The sequence below is a fragment of the Panthera leo genome, chromosome B1 (genome assembly GCF_018350215.1).
Source record: "Panthera leo isolate Ple1 chromosome B1, P.leo_Ple1_pat1.1, whole genome shotgun sequence".
In the NCBI taxonomy this organism is placed as follows: Eukaryota; Metazoa; Chordata; class Mammalia; order Carnivora; family Felidae; genus Panthera; species Panthera leo.
In genome coordinates this window covers 87,589,951-87,610,422 of record NC_056682.1, presented here as the reverse complement: position 1 = coordinate 87,610,422, position 20,472 = coordinate 87,589,951, and the positions used below count along the sequence as shown (strand labels likewise).

Genomic DNA, 20,472 nt, shown 5'->3' with positions numbered 1-20,472 from the left:
CGTGCATTCACGACCCTTCCCTTCTGGCTCATTTATTCTTCAATAACTCCACTCTAGGAATTGATGCTGTATCACTTCCATTAGTTATATTTTTATTCACCCAAAACTACTTTTGCTCTCAACCCTCTCTTGGCATAAGAAACGGGATAGTAAAATGGCCACTATTCTCCTGAAAAATTGATTCCATCTTCAGTAGCTTGTTGAAAGGCTGACAGTAATTCATTCCTAGGAGCCACTTCTAGGAAGTCAGGGAAGGAACAGCCTATACCGCTAAGAAGAAAGAAAGGTAATTTCTCTGTGACGTTTCAGTGTATGAAAAGAACAGTCTCTATTGCAGCATTGACTGTAAGTTGCACAAACAATACATTGTTTTGAAGATCGATTAAGCTTTCGAGTGTTGCTATCACTATTATTAATTGATGGCATTAGCAACTTACTACTTTACATGACATAAACCGAGCAATAGCAATAATCTAATAAGCACAACTAAATTCGGTTATAATTCGTTCAGGTGATCTTAGAATGCTCATGAAAATGGAAGAAAAAATGGATATTAAATGGCACAGAAATCTAGGCATCCCGATTTTCATTACTACTACACTAGCAGAGTTGGACTTTAAATTGTCAAATTGTAGGGTAGACTTTGGTTCCTAATGTGTTCTGGTTTTCAAAAAGGTAAAATTTTCTCATGCTAAAATAGTCTGAAAATACTGGAACCCCCCCATCTTTATGTATCTTTCACACACACACACACACACACACACACGCGTGCGCACACCAAAACAAAAACAACCAACCAAGTTTATTTAACCCCTTTTCACATCCTTTGTTTTTTGCTGCCTACTGGCACAAATTTGAGCTGAATTTTTAATCTATCAACTTGAGCAAGTATTTTCAATCATTAGCAAGCTAAGGTGAAGGTAGCTGAATGTGACACAAGCAAACAGAATGGAATAGTAGAAGCACCCGAAACTTCTGACATCCTAAAGCAAAGGGGTCCGCTCTCACCCTATTTGTACCTCTTCATATAGCCTACTACTGTCTATGGTATGTAAGAGTTTCTCAGAATTTCTGGGTGAAATTGGTTAAAGGTAAGTATTCTTGTGCTGTAAAGATACAGTAAATCGCAATTTGTCCCCCACCCCTTTCAATACAGTCTCTTGGGAAGCAAGAGATCAACCTCCCTCTTAAGACTAAGCCTTGAGAAGTAGATTTGCTAAGGTAAATGTCAATAAGGCTAGTTACAGGATCAAAGGGTTTTAAGTATGAGATCTGACCAGCAGTTTAGTCAAAATGTCTCTTCAAAGAGGAATAAGGCTGAGCAGAAAGAGCCCTGAGGTAGGCGTCGACTGATGGGACACTGCCCCAACTGTCATACTGAGTGAATCTCTCAAGAACTCCAGTTCTTAATTTACTCATCTGTAAAATGAAGCAAAAAGTTGAACCCCCAAATCTCTACATGTCAGGGTGGGATTTTCTAACTCATCTATTACTTTTCATCTAGTAAACCCACAAAGAGAAGAAGTATTTTAACAGAGAGCTTTAAATGTATTTAAATTTAATAATTTAATTATTAAACAATAATTTAATTATTTAATTAAATATTAATTATATTGAATATAATTATTTAATTATATTATATTTAATTCTATCTAATTATTAATTAATTATTATTGATTAATTGTATTTAATTATTTAATAATCTCAATAACTGAAATAAAAATAAAGTGAAAATGGGTACCTTCATTTGACTCTTTGCCCATGGTCCTTTCTTTCTTCATCATTTCTTTCTCCTTTTTCTTTTTTCACCATTAGAACCTGTGGCAGTGTGTGTACGAGCACATCTGGTCCCAGTTGGGCTACCAGGAGGGGTTAGTTTCTTGGGCTTCCTGCAAGCATCAGTCTGTCTGCTTGTACCCATACTTTCATGCTTTTTAGTAACTCCTTCTCTAATTCTCCAATATCCTCTTCCAGAACATCACTCCCTCAGCAACGCCCCCATATTTTTCCATAGTCTAATTTCTTCTCTAAATTCTACGAAATCCTTTATGCCTAACTGAAAACCAATTGGTACAATGGCATTATAGAGCATGTCGGTCTCCAAATAAAATCTCTGACCTTTTGCACCACATTTAGTCCCTACCTTTAAATCTCTTTATTCTCCATTTACTTTGAACTTCCCTGACGATGTAATACATGCAGAATCACTGCAAACCTACACATCTATTCTTTATACCACGTGGAAGACAAGGTCTTGAAGACTGCTTCCTGCTAAAACGAGTACCTCACCCATTCTGAATAAGAGAACAGAATTAAGTATGAAATAGAAACACTTCTGGGAAGTTGTCTTCTAGGACCACTCGTACAACTATTCTGGAAGGAAGGAAGGAAGGAAGGGAGGGAAAGAAGCCAAAAAATGGCCATCATGTGGAGCTCCTGTAAATGTCCCCAAGATCTTCACATCAAAACTCATTCTTTCTCTTCTAAGAAAAATTATAACAAAATGCAGAAAATTCTAGGAAACTGAAAAATAGCTATGAAGAAAATAGGTGGTTAATGGAAGTCAGTGTAAGAAAATGTAAAATATATTTAAGAATAAAGCTAACACTGTATTTTGATTGGCAAATAGATGTCAAACTGTTAAATGGCACAGGAAACATAATCGCTGGTGGAAGTGAGGGAAGGTATGACTAACTACTTTGAAAGGCACTCTGACTTCTTTGTCCTATTGTTTTTCTAGTCCACTTCTAAATGGCAATACCCTATCAAATGCTCAAGTGCAAAAATTTGAGTTCAAATAATTGTCAACACTCATCTGGATTCTTTTTTATTTCATCTTACATTCCTAAATCACATTTATTTCATAATGCTAAACTCAAGCCAGATGAAATCCCTTGACAAAAGAATCGAACAAGTCCAAATTGATCTCTTAAGTGGATCAATAGAAACTTAACTGAAATGGATTGGCGATTTTATCAAACTTGATGTACTAGAACACTAATAAGATCACTTCCAATTCACACATATAGAACTAAATTTTCAGCACAAGTTGATCTGATTACTAAGGATGAATGGTCACCTTTAATAATGGATTAAGGTGGTAAAGAATTCTCTTTTTATACAAAAACACTAGTTTTTTTTTAAACTCTTGGAGATTGCAGATTGCTTTAACTTTTCTTCTTATCCCAAATTTTACTCACTTCTTACATGGTCAGATTCAACCTTAGAATTGTTTTAATTTTCATAATTTCACCTGACTATTTTTGTCAGAAATATTTTTTGAAGCATTTCAGAGGAAATTGTGTAACAGCCAGAGAAGCCAGGATGATACAGATTGCTCCAGTAAACCACAGCAGCCCTAAGAGCAATTTGTAAAATAATGCAAATATTAGCAAAGCTGTCAGTATGGCAGAGGATTATATGTTTGAAGTGTTAAGTGTGTCCATTTTATGATCCTTAATTTGATAATTCAGATACATACTCCTTAGAAGATCTATTACATGTTAGGGTTTATTAATATTATTCATAAATGGTATGCATGAAAACTTGGTAATAAATCTTCCATTTGGTTGGGGTAAAGATTTGATGTTGTGACGAATCAAAGCCAAAGATTGTATCTCTATGAAAAAATACCAGAATCTACCTCCAACCCATTTGAAATTTCGGAAGATTCATTCATTTTAACTTCTATTTCTTCATTTCACCATTGGGTGACTAGCTTCTACAATTGTGTCAAGTTTTGACTACAGAATGTTTTGAACAAGTTTTACTTTTCTTCAAGAAAGAGAAAGTGTTGTCATGAAATGCTCAGTTCCTGGGATATTTTATTGGACATTTTATTAGTGAACCCACGTGGGTATACCTTTCCTATAGCTTTTTTTTCCAGGATCATAAAATAATGTCCCATGACCTAAAACCCTTGAGAAAATCAGTAACTCCTTCCCTTTCACTCTCTGTCTCTCTCTGTCTCTGTCTCTCTCTCTCATGCTCCCCGCCCCTTCTGTGTGTTTCTCTTCGGGTCTTTGACTCTATTGACTCTATCTCCCCCTATATTACCTCTGTTATGCAAATAGATACAAAAATAGAAAACTTCTCTGTGCCTAAGAAAACATTCAAACAAGCAGCCAAGGCTTGGTATGTTGTTTCCTGCACTCTCTTCTGCTTACTGGTGGGTATGCTTTTGATTACAAACTCTTAAACACATTTATGCTTCAATAAGCAAGTAAGAAGAAAGGACAGGTAGTCTACTTTACTTCTAGGTTCTAGAACCTAGATAGTTTAGCTGGACAAACCACATCTAAAATGTTCAACTATTTGGTTCAGGATAACTCACACAAATTCTATGTTGGAGTGTGAGTCTGAAGCCCTGTAATCTCCAGTATTGTTTTGTTTTGTTTTGCTTTTTTCCCCTGGTGGTAGCTTCTCTGTTTATCTTTCCCCAGAAGTGCAAAAAAAATGGCTGATTTGTCTAGTGTAGATTTGGAGTATTTCTTGAGTGTGTCCCTAGCACTATTACCACCATAAGATCACATGAATATCTTTCAACACTGGGAATTATGAAAGGTATAAAAATGAACTAGATATTATATATACTCAGAAATGACCTTGAATTAGTTCTGATTTTCCTGATGCCAGTCTCTCCTAGCAGTCCTTTTTATTTTCTTATGTTGTTTATTTTTACAATTTTATTGTATTTTTTTAAATGCACAATAATTATTGTATTTTTTTTCTGAATGTGACAGTAGTGAGGGATTTGTTGTAAAGTAAAATTTGGAAAACTACAAAAATAAGAGAAATTAAAGCTCATGTATAATGCCACAAGACAGAGACAATCACGACATTTTAGAGAGAACCTACTATGTGTTAAGTCTAAAAGTTCTGCAGCTAAAGTGTTAAATAGGAAAATAGGAAATTTCTTTCTACTTCTAGACCAAAGCACAAATAATGGCCACATGTTTTGCACAGTAAATGTAGGGAAAAGCCACCATCTCAAAAACAGAAAGAAAGATATTCAAGAGACAAAGAATAGTTACCTCGATTTTTATTAAGGATAATTGGTTCTATCCCATTTCACACGCCTATCCTACCTGGTTATGTGGGAAAAAAATCCGAAAGGGGGAGAGAAGGTAAATATAAATGGTCCAGCCATCTATAAGAAAGAAGATGCTTGAGTTGACCCACAGCACCAAACCACTCTAGTTCAGCACAAAGAAATCCCCTAACCATTTTCAAGTGGATGATAACGCATCTTTGGCTTCCAGCAACATACCCTCTAGGGGCTCATTAAATGAAGTATTTCCATCTCTTCTTGAATCAGAAGTTAGGAGGTTGTGTGGCTAAAGAGGATTTGAGCTCCTTTGAGAGGCTGAAACCATAGCATAGGATGTGACTTGAGTATGGATCATTAAAATCGGAGTCGTGGTGAAAGTTATTTAATAGGAGATACTGGAAGAAATGATAGACGAGGTCGCTGTTTACTGTGAGATCAAATGTTATTACTTCCCTTTTTTCAGTGTCCTTCTTGAAAGAATGCTTCACATACTCACTCTGCTGAGCTTGGACTTTTTTTTGGCCAATTAAGGGTGCATGAAGTGATGTGAGTGGATGAGATGCCGAGGCTCTAAGAACCTGTGTGTGGCTTGCCTTGTCTCTTTTCTCTCTGCAGTGACAACTTTCCAGAGAGAGATGTCTCCATCACTCTGAGTTCCAGAGGAAATACAAGAATACAACTAGTGCTAAACAGTGAAGGAGAAATAAACAGTAGCATAAGAGAAATAATAATTTATCATTACAAGTTAACAAGATTTTTGTGTTGTTCATTACCGCAAGGCAGAATAACCTCTTCTGATGGACACAGGCCAGGTGCCAAAGCTTTCACAAACCGATGGGGGATGTAACAGAAGACACCAATAATAAGGGATAGAGCCAAACAGAGCTGTAAGAACTGAGCCTGCCAAAAAAGATTTTCTTTTTTACATAAGAGTGAAAGACACGTTTTTGGAAGCTGCACAGATTCGGGTTTTGCACTATTTGATTTTGATTCATACATTACTCTTATTCAACATAATATTATGAGAATTCTTCATGTTTTAAATACTTTGGGAAAGCAACATTTTTAATGGTGATGTTCTGTATCATTACTTACTTATTGTGCTAAGGATATTTAGGTTGCCTCCTATGATTTATCATCGCCAATGATACTATAAAACATCTTCATTTTGACACTCAAATTTTGAATGTAATTTTATAGCCTTAGTTGACTCTAGATTTCGCTTATTTAAAATATCTTTTTGTATTGTCCTTTGCATGAGACTGCAGCTCCTTGTATGCACATATTATGTTCATTATTTTCTCTTAATTTCCCTTGATACTTATTCCAGTAAATTACACAGAGCTAATACATATAATAATTATAACTAGCCAACTAACCCAATAGAGCAAAAACATGTTTTTCTCTGACTCTGATAGGAACAACTGAAAGGATAGTGGACTGTTTTCTTAACAGTAGCTGCTAAATGGGTGATCTAACTGCATAAATGTTTACATGTATTTGAGGAAAGCTAATTCTAGCATGTGGACTGAGTTTTACTCTACATTTGACATAGATGGCCAAGGTCGCATCAGAATTCTTTGGAAGACAATTGAAGGAAAACAGTAAAAGCCAATATTTTAATATATCCAATTTCCTATTTCTCTCATTAAATAACTTACAGCTATTAAACAAAATGTGATTTCACAAAACCAAGGTCACTATGAATTCAATTGTGAGACAGAAAGGTAATGTAAATAAAAGAAAAATTAAGGTCTCTAAAATTAATCACCTGTAAATGGTACATATTTATGCAATCTACATAATTCTAAAAGGGGGTCAAGGGAGATAATTTAGCTTTGCTCAACTTATCTTGTATGCTATACAATTAAATCTACAGTCTCCAAATGTAATGTGTGTAGGAGACAGAGTGTGGGCAACAGTCAAAAATGATAGCCAGATTTCTGACATGAGCAATAAGATGAATGGTGGTGTCATTCTCTATGAGAGAGAAACCCACGCTGAGGGGAATCATCTAGTTATGGCCATGCATAAAAATGTGTTTGACAAATGGATAAACACACATATGCACATCAGTGTGGTAGCAATTTCATACACTTATCAATCTAGTTGGTGCAGGCTCTCATTCTGTTCATTAGCTGGTTACATCCTGAGGTTTAAACTTAGAAGAGAACAGAAAAAGCAGTGGACAAATAGGAAACTGTTTATCAAGGCAGTAAAGTAGTGAAAATAAATGCTTACACAATAATATGCTTTAACTCATTTGGAGTAAGTGCTGGCCATTAACTATAGTCAAAACAGATACCATGCTGTGAATTACAGGGTCTTAAACATCCCTTTAACTGATATTTGACTTGTTAGAATGTAATGGTGGGTGGAGAGGAGACCATCACAATAAATAATAGAAGATAAATTCTAGGCCTGTCAGCAATGATTTCCTATGTGTTATTTTCACTTAAACACTGAAGGAAATGACAAAGGCATAAATAGAATGAAAGCCAACTTAATGAAGTCTTTTTTATACAGTTAGTAACACTGAATTTAAACCAGCTTCCAGACAAGACAATTTTGGCACTTAAATCAGACCTCAGGACTGGTTTCCTGGGATCAAAACTGAGATGCACTTCCAGAATTGTCTTTCTTGGAATGTGTCAAAAGGGTCAATGTCTTCATAGCATCTACTTTTTGCATTTTTCAACTTGATGGTGTCTGTAAAGTCTTTTTCAATTTATAAGGTTTATTCCATAGCTTAAGAAGATGTGCTCCAGATTAGTGCATACTTAGTTACTTCAGAGTTTTGAAGGCAGCAGTAAATCTAACATAAAGAAACACTATAGACTTCCAAAGGTTAAGGGGCCTCCGGTACAAGGTTGTCTGCCTTTCAGCTTCTAAAAGTAATTCTATCCGAACTAACATCAATCTAAATTTACACTGTCACTGCAAAATGAAAGCAAGTCAAAGATTAGGTTGTGTTAACCTTCCATACACTAATAGTTGTCTATGAACAAAAGTTGCTTCAAGGAAGGCAATTAACTGGTACTGGATTAATCCATTTATTCAACCATTTTATTGAGGATTTATTTAATGCTAGACACCTTGCTAGACATCATGGGCTAATATAATCAAAATATTAAATCCATCTTCCTTGTGCCTCTTAGGAACCTGGATATATGGCCTGAATCACAAATTCTAAAATACTAGTAAAGTCAAGGTCTTTCTCACAATTGCTAGGATTCCAGAGCCTTATTTTTTCTTGGTACCATCTACATCCAGACCGATCCATATCTGAAACTTAAACTTAGTTGTTTTAACAGGAAATACACGCACACACACACACACACACACACACACGTTGGCCTAGTCTCAAGTTCAGTAATGCTGTTAAACACGTAGTGCCCACAAATGGCAGAACATATAGCTTCACCTGGCTCCCCAATTCCCTCCGTCTCTCCCCATTAGAACATTCCCCTTTCCTGAACCTTCCTTCATCTCTCAGAACCAAAACAAATTATTTTTCTTGTTACATTCTTAATATCTCTGCCTATTTTACTGGAATGCCCTAACTAAAAACCAAGTCTCTCTCTAACTTGTGACACTCTATGTCTCAATCATACCTCTAAGTTATAGAGCAGTGTTGGTCAACAGAACTTTCTGCCACGTTGGAAGTGCTGGATATTCGTCTTGTCCATAGAATAGCTACTAGTCATATATGTCTATTGAACATTTTAAATAAGGCTAGTAGTACAAATGAAGCCCTGCATTTTTATTTAATTTTAATTAATTACAATTTAAATAGCCATCTGTGGCTAGTAGCTCCCGGGTAGGACTGCACCACTCTAGCTGAAGTAAGCTCCGCCAAACAATCAAGTACTTGCTTAATAATTAGGGCTGTATTAGCAACCAAGTTATTAGGCATATCTTCATAGACTTCATTTTCCCCATATTAAATATGCTACCCTCTTAATGAAAAAAAAAATCCAAAGGGCTGAATTATCAAACCAGACTTACATGAATTAGCATTTCAAGCTTCAGGGGCACCTGGGTGGCTCAGTCAGTTGAGCGTCTGACTCTCGATTTTGGCTCAGGGCATGATCTCGCGGTTAGTGAGTTCAAGCCCCGCATCAGGCTCTGCACTGCTTGGGATTCTCAGTCTCCCTCTCTTTCTGCCCCTCTCCCTGTTCACTATCACTCTCTCTCAAAATAAATAAATAAACATTAACATAATTTAAAAAAAAAAGAATTTTAAGCTTTAGTAATAATTTTGAGTTTTAAAATTACCCATGGCATAGGCAAAGCAAAGTGAAGTCTAAGATCCCTAGTGTGGCTCCCGGTGCTTCCTCATCATATCAGAATAACTTCTGGCCTTGATTATACATGAGGTCACTACTAATGTATGTTATGACACTGCTTACACAGAAGGAATCTATTTTAATTATGAAATATCTGCATTTTATACTAAATAGCTTTTTTGACATTTCCTTGATGCCATGCCCATACATGCATAGATTCCAATCTCTAAAACTCCACAGACTGCCATAAGCAATCATTGACAGGCCAAGTGGGAAGACGACAAAGCACCATCCAAGATGCAGTTCCAGAAGAGAAATGAAAATGAAATCTTAGTATTGGCTGCAGATTACCTATATTGTGGAGACCTAGAGTTTTGATGTCCAATATGGAAGCCACTAACCACATGCGACTATTGAAATAGCCCTTGGAAGTTGGCTAGTTCAAACTCAAATGCACTGCGAGTGTAAAATGCCCATCAGGTTGTGAAGATGTAGTCCCCCCAAAAAGGAAAATATTTCATTGATAACTCTTATAGTGATTGAATGCTTACATGAAAATATTTTGGATATATTTTGTTAAATAAAATTTATTCTTGAAATTAATTCCACTCTTACTGTTACTTTTTCAACGTGACTACAAGGACATTTAAAATTACATATGTGGCTTGCTTTTTTAACTCATATAATACTTTTATTGAGCAACACGGGTCTAAAATATCCCATTTCAAATACCCTTGGCCTATTATAGTACAAAGCCTCTTCGTGATAGCTTCAAATTCTCAGTATATTACATTTTCGTGGCACTTTTTTCAAATACCTCCTCCGCACACACTGTTTCTATTTTGCTCTACATTAGCTCAGCCAAAAATTCATAGCTTTTATCAGGTATTGAAGAGAAGGGTTTATAAGCATCGAAACATTATTGACAATTTAGGCAATTGTACGACAGAGTTGTCATACAGTGTATGTCACTGTACGACAGTGTCATACAATCTGCCTTCTCTTTGCGATCTTTCTTTCTTCCTTGATTCTTTGTTCTTTCTTCTTTTCTCTCTCTCTCCCTTTTGCCTCAGGAACAAGACATTTATCTCTCTTTCTCATGCATAGCAGTTTAGGAAGCATCCTATTTTGCTTGAGCATGCTTATGAGGTCTGTCGCCTCTGCCTGAAGACAGGCAGTGTTCTCCTTAAGACAAAGTCTAGTGAATACATTTTCCTTCATCGTTTTACACTTGCAATACAAAGGTGAAAGTCACTGGTATGATGTTGAGTGTGTTTACAGAGTAGAGAGGGATACACAGAGGAGTGAAAACAAAAATGAAAATAGAGTGTGGAAAGGACCATGAGAGGTAAAGATGCTCTGAGAACCCAGGGGACCGATAGCACTCGCCATCAATTACCCAGATTGATAAAAGTAATCAGTAGCCACACTGTTTTTTGGCTACATTCACAGGATGCTCAGCCAAACAACCATGTGACATTCATCATTCACTCTACCTCAAACTCTCTACTCTAGAGGTTTTCCAAACATAAACGCAGTTTTATCACAAAACCCCTTACTTAAATTAAACCCCATGAAAAAATACTGCAGACCAATAACTCAAATAAAAGCAGCCTCTCTGATTTTGGTGACAGGCTTGGAGTCCCATCTACTCCCTCCTCTCTCTACCATGAAGTATAGTGACACCTAGTGGGACTTTGGGGGAGCACAGTGTCAACACCATTGCTCTATCTCTTGGCTGCCGAGATACTCTCTTCTCCTGATTTTCCGTTTCTGACAAGTCCTCCCCAGCCAACATGGAGAGCTGCCCATTTTCCAAACACCTCTAAATGCTAGCTTCTCATTCTTGTGCTTCTCATTCTCAATCTCTTCCTGTGTATTTTCATCCAACATGAATCCAACCCTGCTCTCTGGAGGCTGGGAACATGCAAATCTAAACCTCCAGTACAGTTTTCCTCCAGGCTTCGGGTCCGGATAGCAACATACCTGCTGGAAATCTCCTGTTGGCTTCCACAGGCACCTCAACCTCCACATGCTCCACATGGAGGAAAAGGCTTTTCCTCCAGTATTTGCCATTTTATTTTATTAAAAAAAAATTTTAATGTTATTTATTCTTGAGAGAGAGACAGAGCATGAGTGGGGGAGGAGCAGAGAGAGAGAGAGACAGAGAGAGAAACAGACAGTATCTGAAGTAGGTTCCAGGCTCTCAGCTGTCAGCACAGAACCCGACTCGGGGCTCAAACCCATGAACCGCGAGATCATGACCGGAGCCAAAGCCAGAGGCTTAGCCGACTGAGCCACCCAGGCACCCCTTGTGTCCTCCATTTTAGTTGGTAACATTTCTAAAAGTGAGATAAGTTTAAACACCTGAGAGTTTTTACTTTCTTTTTCATTCATCCCACACCATGTTCGTAAGAGACCAGTCCTCCTCAATACTTTTTTAACGTGTTCCTTGCAGTGGACAGAATAAGGGTCTGCCAAAGACACTTGCGTCCCAGTCCCCGACACCTGTGAATATATTACCTTACATAACAAAATGGACTTTGCAGATGCGATTAAGTATTTTGGGATGAGATTATTCAGTATTATGTGGGTGAGCCAGATCCAATGGGATCCTAGTCCTTACAAGAGGGAGGCGGGAGTGTCACAGCTGGAGGAGATGTGACAACAGAAACAGAGGTCAGAGTGATGCCGAGAAGTGGCGATGAGCCAAGGAATGCAGGAAAGCCAGGAAAGGCAAAGAAGCAGAGTCTTCCCTAAACACTAGGAAGAACACAGCTCTGCTGACCTTGATTCTAGCTCTATAAGACCCATTTCAGACTTCCGACCACCACAACTGTAAGATAACACGTCCGTGTGGTTTGAAGCCACTAAGTATGCAGTAATTTATTATAGCAGCAATAGGAAATGAATACATCCCCTTATCTCTATCTCTAAGTCCTGCTCCTTGGCACTATACATGTTGCACGATGGCAGTGCACATGCTGAAACGTTTTCCACAATCCCAACCCTCCCATGACCCTTTGTTCATGTCACCTTTAATGCTCAGTTTATGAATCAATCCTCCAGGATTTCATCTCTATTCTCCTTAACTGGAATTCGGTGTTACTATTAAATGCTCCCCTAATGCCCACGCATGTCTCTATAAGGCCCTTAAAATACTATCTTGTATCTGTTTATGGGTCTCTTTCATCATCAGACTCTTCATTACTTGAGAAAAACTGTGCTTTATCTTTAACTACACAGCACTCAACCTGGCACATTGTGGTTGCTTATTCTTTGTTGAATGAATTAAATTTTTGAATTAAACTACATAATTTGCACATTTATAAAAATCATTTTCTAGCAAAGGGAAGGGACTTATTTAATAGCAAATTGAGGAACTATGATAGAGCTAACAATATTGAGGAACTATGATAGAAACATATGCCACCAGTAAAAGAAACTTTAATGTATGTTATAAAACATCACAATCATTCATTTATTATAACCTGGAAAATTCAGCTAAGACAGGAAACGTTGTATAAAGCAAATCAGGGTTGCAATAGTCAATTTCCAGTTTAAAAGCATAAATTACCTTTGCACTTGTATAATGGAGATAAGACTCCCATTTGGTGAATGAAGGAAAAAGATTTTATTGGATAAATCAGTAATTTAAAATCCATATTCATATTGGAACTCAAATGAAAGTCAGTGAAATGATCTTCCATTGCCACATTTATTTTATCATGTGGCTAAAAGGTTATTACAGGTAAATTGTGGAGAATATCTGGGGTACCTGAGTGGCTCAGTTGGTTAAGCATCTGACTCTTGGCTTTGGCTCAAGTCATAATCCCACGTTTGGTGAGATCGAGCCCTGCTTTGGGTTCTGCACTAACAGCACAGAGTTTGCTTGGGATTCTCTGTCTCACCTTCTCTCTCTTCCTCTCTCCTACTCACTCACTGCCCCCCCCCCATCAAATAAATAAATAAACTTCTAAAAACTTTGTGGAGAATATCTTGTGATTCATATGACATTAGTACTTAAAAATCACACCACATGGAAACTTCCAATTATTAGGTCAGAAATTCTGCCAGGCAATCTGAGAAGCCAGAAAGGTTGTTATACACTTGGTTTTACTCTGAATCCTCAATAATAGTGTGAATTCCCTGGGCAGTGAAATAGCAGATAGCACTAGTCTATGGATAAAATAGATTAACCATCCTTATTCTTCTTTATTTTATGCTCTCTTTTATGAACCTCAGATGCATAAATAACTGAAAAAGTTGGGGTATTTTGCAACACGCCTTGACAATGATCTCACTGGGACGCGCCATTCTGTCAAGTGCCTTGACATCATTAAATTTCTTGTTAAATAACTTCCCTTCCTTTTTAAAAACCGATTTTAGTGGAACACATTGTTGCCTTATTATGGTTAATTCACTCAAAACTATTATCTTTTAAAAATACTATTGGGCTGGTCCTCAGTTCATGATCTTTCACCCAATCAGTGGGTGCAGTTCATCTCCTGTTTTTGTGGCCGCCGTCCTGATGTACTGTGCTTGTTATTTTCTGCTGTACCGACATCTACATTCCCCTCGCCTCCTAAATTTCCTGCTTAGAATGCTTCGCTGCAACCCAAGAGGGCTGGATTGTTGTTTTCTTCGCTATCCTCTCCTTCCAAGTATTTCATACATGGCTTCTACTCAGGAGTTTCTTAGCAGGTTATTTTTAAGATATACAAACTTTTTTTTAAAAAAATGTGTATTTACTTTGAGAGAGAGAGCATGAGCAGGGGAGGGCCAGAGAGAGGGAGAGAGAGAATCCCAAGCAGGCTCACACTGTCAATGCAGAGCCAGAGGCGGGGCTCCATCTCAGAAGCGTGAGATCATGACCTGAGACTAAATCAAGAGTTGGCCGCCTAACCAACTGAGCCACCCAGGTGCCCCAAGATACACAAACTTTTTAAAGCTATCCTTTTATTATTGATTTCCAAATTTGCTATATTATTGTCATAGTCTCCAAGACACTGATTCCTTGAGATTTAGTAGGTTTTCATTGAGTCCCAATAGAAACTCAGGTTTTATGAGTGGCCCATGGATACTCGAAAGTAATATTTGCCTAATGGGTATTACATATATATAATTTTATATATAACATATACAACTAATTATATAAATATAATTATATGTAAATATATGATTACTTATATATAATTGTGATTTTCAAACATTTTTTTAAAGTTTATTTATTTTGATGGCGAGAAAGAGAGAGAGAGAGCACATGAGCAGGGGAGGGGCAGAGAGAGTGGGATAGAGAGAGAATCCCAAACAGGCTCCATGCTGTCAGCACAGAGCCCAAGGTGTGGCTCAATCTCCCAAATGGTGAGATCATGACCAGAGCCGATTATCAACAGTCGGCTGCTTAACTGATTGAGCCACCCAGGTGCCCCATGATTTTCAAACATTCTGTATCTTAATGTCTTGTGGGTTTGAACTAAGGAACTTCTGAGGAAGTGTTAAAATTTCCCACTAAAAATGGTAAAATAAGGAGAAAGAAAGAAGAAAGAAAGAAAGAAAGAAAGAAAGAAAGAAAGAAAGAAAGAAAGAAAGAAACTCTGAGACCAAGAAACTAAGAGGAATCTGGAATCGTTAATTAGAAATAAAGTCATTTTGGGGTACCTGGGTGGCTCAGGGGGTTTAGCCTCCAACTTGAACTCAGGTCATGATCTTGTAGTTTGTGAGTTCAAGCCCCACAGCTTGAACTTGTCAGCTGTGCTGACAGCTCGGGGCCTGGAGCCTGCTTCCGATTCTGTGTCTCCCTCTCTCTCTGCCCCGCCCCTGCTCATGCTCTGTCTCTCTCTCTCTCTCAAAACTAAACAAACATTAAAATTTTTTTTTACAAAGAAGTAAAATTATTTTTACTAGCTTCATGAAAGGATGTAGCAATGATGCCTGCAATTTGGCCTGAATTGCCTTACTATTAGCAGGACGTTTCAGTGGTGAGAGAATGCCACAAATTATGCTTCTACTCCTAACATCTCCCTGCAGCTAGGTAAGAGTTGTCCAGATCAACACTAGTATGTCCCGTGACCTATGGATATCCTAAAGAATCAGTAAAACTCATCATCAATACTCTTATTGATGGAAGTTTCTTTGCTCTTGCCCAGTAAGCAAGGAAATTTCAATACTTCACAAACAGACTAAAAGATAAAACTTTTGGCGTTTGGAGGATTGGAATGATTTTCAATGTTTTTGTTTAAAGACATCTAAAATGTGCCAAATGCTTTGTATGTGACTTTCAACAAGTTATTTGACTGCAACTTACCTCAGTTGCTTCCTGATAATGTGGACCTCATAAAGTTGTCATGAGGTTTAAATGAGTCGGTATATACTTAGTGCTCAGAGCAGTGCTAAAGGCACACAGTATACATTTGTTAAGCATTAATTGTTTTTATCTTATCTCTGGCTGCATTTGATTTTACTTCTAATTAACTTCCTATTTTTTTTTCCAATTTCTTGATTTATTCATGCTCTATACGCATGTACATCTGAGTATAGGAGGGGGACCAGTATATATGCACCTACAGGAAACCTTTATGAGTTGGTACAATCTCTGGGCATTCCGCTACCTCAAAAACCATTTACCCCTTCACTTGTGAAGGGACTTGAGGGCTATTACTGAATTCTTCTTGGTGTTAAATTTTACAGATGTTACCTGTAATTGTGCCAAAAAGACTTGTGGCTTCTCAAGGTACCTGGCCAGACAAAACATTTGGGTCTCAGTGGTTGGGTGGAGGTAGAAACTATGTCCATCAGTTAAATGGATGCTAGCTCGCTTTATTGTCTGAGTGGGGCAATAGAATATGCTCTGCCACTGGGACAGCCTGATGGCTTTGGCTCCAAACTGGGCAGAACTGCTGACCGAGCTCCATGGCCAGACAGGACCACCAGCTTGGGTCTGCATATGCTCACCTCTGCCAACAGGAACACTGTCTGCCAAGGTCTGCATGCCCGTGACTAGGAGCCTTGCTCCCCTTTTCCATCTCTAGCAGGTTTCCCTGGCGATCCCTCTCTGTGAGGCAAGACCTAAATGGGGCTCATAGAAAGTGTCTTCAGAACGCTGGTGAAACTGGGTGTCCACTTTGGGTTTTCCTCTTCCCACTAGAGAAATCATAGGCTGGGGCGGGGGGCAGGGGGACCCCCTACATGTGGTGTGGCACTGACAACATCTATTGGAAAGTAGATGCAATCAAAACAAAATCAGTCCTCTTACCTTTCTAACGTGATTTTTCTTGGTTTTGGTCATCCAAGGGGCTACGTCAGCCCCAACCTCAGGTTCTGGGATCTTCATAAAGGTGTCTTATCTATGGGTCGTTGCTAGTTGTTCTTTCTGTGAAGAGAACTTAAGTTGGGGCCACCTGTTTTACTATCTTGCTCTAATAAACATTTTTCACACCCAGGTTTCCCTTATCTGAAGTTTCATTACCAGATGTTTCTCTATGCACTTATAGTGATATATTGATTTCCTTAAAAGAATAATTTGATATCATCCAGGTGTGCCTAATGATAAGAAAAGGTTAATGTAGAAAGTCTATGATTATTAGTAAAACACTTTCTCAAATTAAAGCTCTCAGATTTTAGTGAGAGAATATTGAATCAAAGAACTGAAAGGGCAGAAGAAATTGAACAATGGTTCAATTTTGTAATAGGTGTTATTTATCACTTTTATTAAACTTTGTATTAGCCATGTGCTTTGCATTGACTAGGATACTCCTCACCACTCTTTATGAATAAGACCGATGACAAGTCTTATTTCCATTTTGTATTAAGAAAATGCATTCAGAATAGCTAAAATGACTTGCCTAGAGCAACACAGAAAGTCAAAGAGGTCAGAGTAGAGATTCTGATTATCAAATCACTCTTAAATTTCAGGCTATTAAATCAAACCATTTCTTAGGTGAAGACAGGTTTGTTTTTTTTTTAATTTGTAAGTTAATCAGTCATTAAATATTTATTTTGTATCTGCTGTATAGTTAACAATAAATGTTATGGTATGGAAAATATACAATGATTCTTCAGCCCTAGAAACTCACAGTAATTCAGCTTATATAAAGAAGAAAGATAAGCCACAGAAACATACAATTTAATACAGTATGTGGTTAAATGTAAAACTAAGTGTTATAACTGTAAATGCACTAAAGATCAAGAGTATTGGGCTTTGCATTGGTCCTTCAGCATCTGGAGGAGATGGTCCAGAGGGGAGAAGTTGATTTTCAATGATGTGTGTATGTGGTTTGCAATTTGAGAAAAGACATTTATGCTAAGCATACCATGCTTTTGGTTTACAAGAGTTAAGTCTGAGTAAATTCAAGGGTAGTAAATACAGAGGCGTTGATTGCATCATGTCCACTTACAGCAAAGCCTGTAAGCCAGGAAAGTGAGTCTGATCTGAATATGGAAGCCATCGAAGGTGTTTCTGAAGGGAATAATATCGTCAAAGTGGCTACTGAGCAAGGTTACATCATTAGCTCTGCTAGAGTTTGAGAGGAAAAGTTTGGGATCAGCAAAATCTAGCTGATGAGCTTTCCAATAATCCAATAAAGTCTAGATTAGGATTGGAGATAAAAAGGCAGATGAATTAGAAATTCAGGAGAAAAAAACAACAGGTGTTTGTGCCTGGTTTATGGAGGATGATGACGAAGAAGAATCCTAGGGAACTCCTAACTTTCAAGCCTGAATGAGCTGATGAATAAAGGAGCATGGGACTGAAGTAGGCAGGTTTGGTGGTAAACTCCTGATTTCTTTTTATGCAGTCAAATGCTCTACCCCTGAGTTACTACCACCCCCCCAATTTCTTTTGATGAAATGATTGGAAATTTGAGCGCATTTCCATTTATGAAGTGCTGAATTTGAGGTAGTGAAAGTTCCATCTGGACACAGCTCCTAATCATTAGATTACAGGCAAGAGCTCAGGTGAGAGGAGAGGATTCGAGACACACATTGTTAATATTCTTGGGGAGGCTGATAAATACCACTTCTCTTCCCCGCCTAAATTATAAATCAAGAAAACATAAGTGAAGATTTTAAGGCAGATAAGGGCACAAAAACATCATCTTTATTGCTGATACAGCTAATGTAAAAGAATGTGATTCATAGCTAAGGGCAAGTAGACGTTCTAATATTGAACTCTAGGATTAGAAAGATTTGCCCATCCCATTGCGGGCATTGTACCATTTTTGGCCTCTTCCCAAGGATTTCTGACTCTGTAAGGGCATGGGGCGGCATGCGGAATTAATGCCCTCTGAGATCAGGATGGCTCCCAAGAGAGAAAAGACACACACATAATTAGTATTGTTTTGTTTTGTTTTTTGTTTTCCTTTCCAAGCTCACCAGTAAAATTAGGACACGACTCCTTTAGAATGAGGCTAAGAGTGTTTCCCTAACATGGCTCCTTCCACATGGAAGTAAATATAAAGTATAAGAACAAACCACCTCTTCTCCCCTACCCCATCACATTTAGGAGTACTCTACATAGAAATGAAACTTGAGTTCAGAAAACATGTCTTTTGCACTTTGCACCCATAATCTAACTCAAGCATGGTGCCTAGAAAATGTCAGTTACTCAACGGATACTTTTTGATTGCATGAGCAAATAAAATTGGCAGTTGAAGATTATGTGAATTGATGGTTTTCCATTGAAGAAAATGTAAAAGGGAAGAGCATAGTTCCAGGGAGCAAGCTTGCACGAGCTGAGGAGGAATGGAATGAGACAGGAATTAAAAGGGAAAACCACAATGGGAAACTACTGAGAATTTGGATCTAAGATGAATGTCTGTTTGGGACGATGACCCAATGTATGGTAGTCCATTGATGCTAGCCTCTATGTCTCATATTTTGTTCAAGTTGGCAGCTACCCTGGCCTTGTGGTTTCAGGTATGTGGTAATTGAAAACATGTCCAGCGATGATTGCTGTATTGTCTTCTGCTCCCAGAAGCAGTCAAAAACATACCTTTCAGCCTTAAATGTTGTGATGATGTATTATATCCTATTATCTAAAACTCTTTGGGCTGTAAGGAACAAATACCAATTCAAGTAATTAAAGTAAAAGAGGAAACATGATAAGGAAATAACCATGTCTTAAAGAATCTTTTATCAGGAATGCAGTTTGAACTGGAAACTACAAACTTTGAACTGGAAAGCTACAGGAAACCAGGCAACATTCTCTCTCCATTTCTTATCTGTGTGCTCTGTGTGACTATTATTTCTTATCTCTGTGCACTGTGTGACTATAATACTATTATAGTTCTGTTCTTCCAGGTACTGGCCTCTGCTATACAATACCTAAATTTATACATCTCCTCCAATCAAGAGGAAAACTCAAAGACTTAAATCTTTTGTTGGGATACTGTGGAAAACTTCAGGGCACATCCTAGAGCCCTCCTAGGCAGGGAAGAAAGTCAGTGCCCAATCCAGTTGCTGAGAATAGTCTCCAATCCTGCCTGCCCGGCAAGCCTGGCCAGACACTCTGGGCAACTGTGGAGCCCATCCTGGGGCCTTTCTCAGGCAGAGTCAAACCAGCAGACTTGCCCGACTGCAGAGCTTAACCTCAGGCTTTGTCCGCAAGGGAGCCAGCGACCCCAGACAGACTTGGACCTGAGCCAACAGTATTTACCCATATAACCTGTGGTGTCTTCCAGGCACAGAGCCCAGCCAGTAGCTCCACCCAATCATGGAGCATAGCCAACAGTCCCACCCAACCATAAGGTACAGCTGGGAACCCTGCTTGACTAGGGACCCCAGGCACAGGCCTTGCCAAAGAGTGGATCACAGCCAACTGACTGCCTAATCACAAAGCCCAGCCTGCCGTTCAACCTGAACACAGAGTCTAGCTAGTGGCACCATCTGGCTGGGGAGCCTAGCCTGATGACCATAGATTCAAAAATTCTCAACAAAATATTAGCAAACCAAATTCAACAGCATTAAAAGGATCATACATAATGACCAAATTGGATTTATTCTTGGGATGGAAAGACAGTGTAACATAAGCAAATAAATAAATGCCATAAACCACATTAGTAAAATTAAAGATAAAAATCATACAATCTCGATAAATGCAGAAAAAGCATTTGAAAATTGAACATCCTTTTATGA

General features: G+C 38.1%; 1 protein-coding gene across 4 annotated transcripts in view; it reads right to left on the bottom strand.

Annotated features, from left to right (window-relative positions):
• The window catches only part of SLC7A11 (solute carrier family 7 member 11), a 246,439-nt gene that overhangs the window by 138,878 nt on the left and 87,089 nt on the right, over positions 1-20,472 (bottom strand). For 3 of the 4 annotated variants that reach the window (XR_006201707.1, XR_006201708.1, XR_006201709.1), the window contains exon 12: positions 16,595-16,711. Coding sequence is in view for 1 of the 4 variants with exons in the window: in XM_042935484.1 (XP_042791418.1) it covers positions 16,686-16,711 (26 nt within the window). In the remaining 3 variants the exon portion in view is untranslated. Of the gene's footprint in view, positions 1-15,282; positions 16,712-20,472 lie in introns of those variants that run through there. The other variant, XM_042935484.1, reaches the window with a different exon arrangement.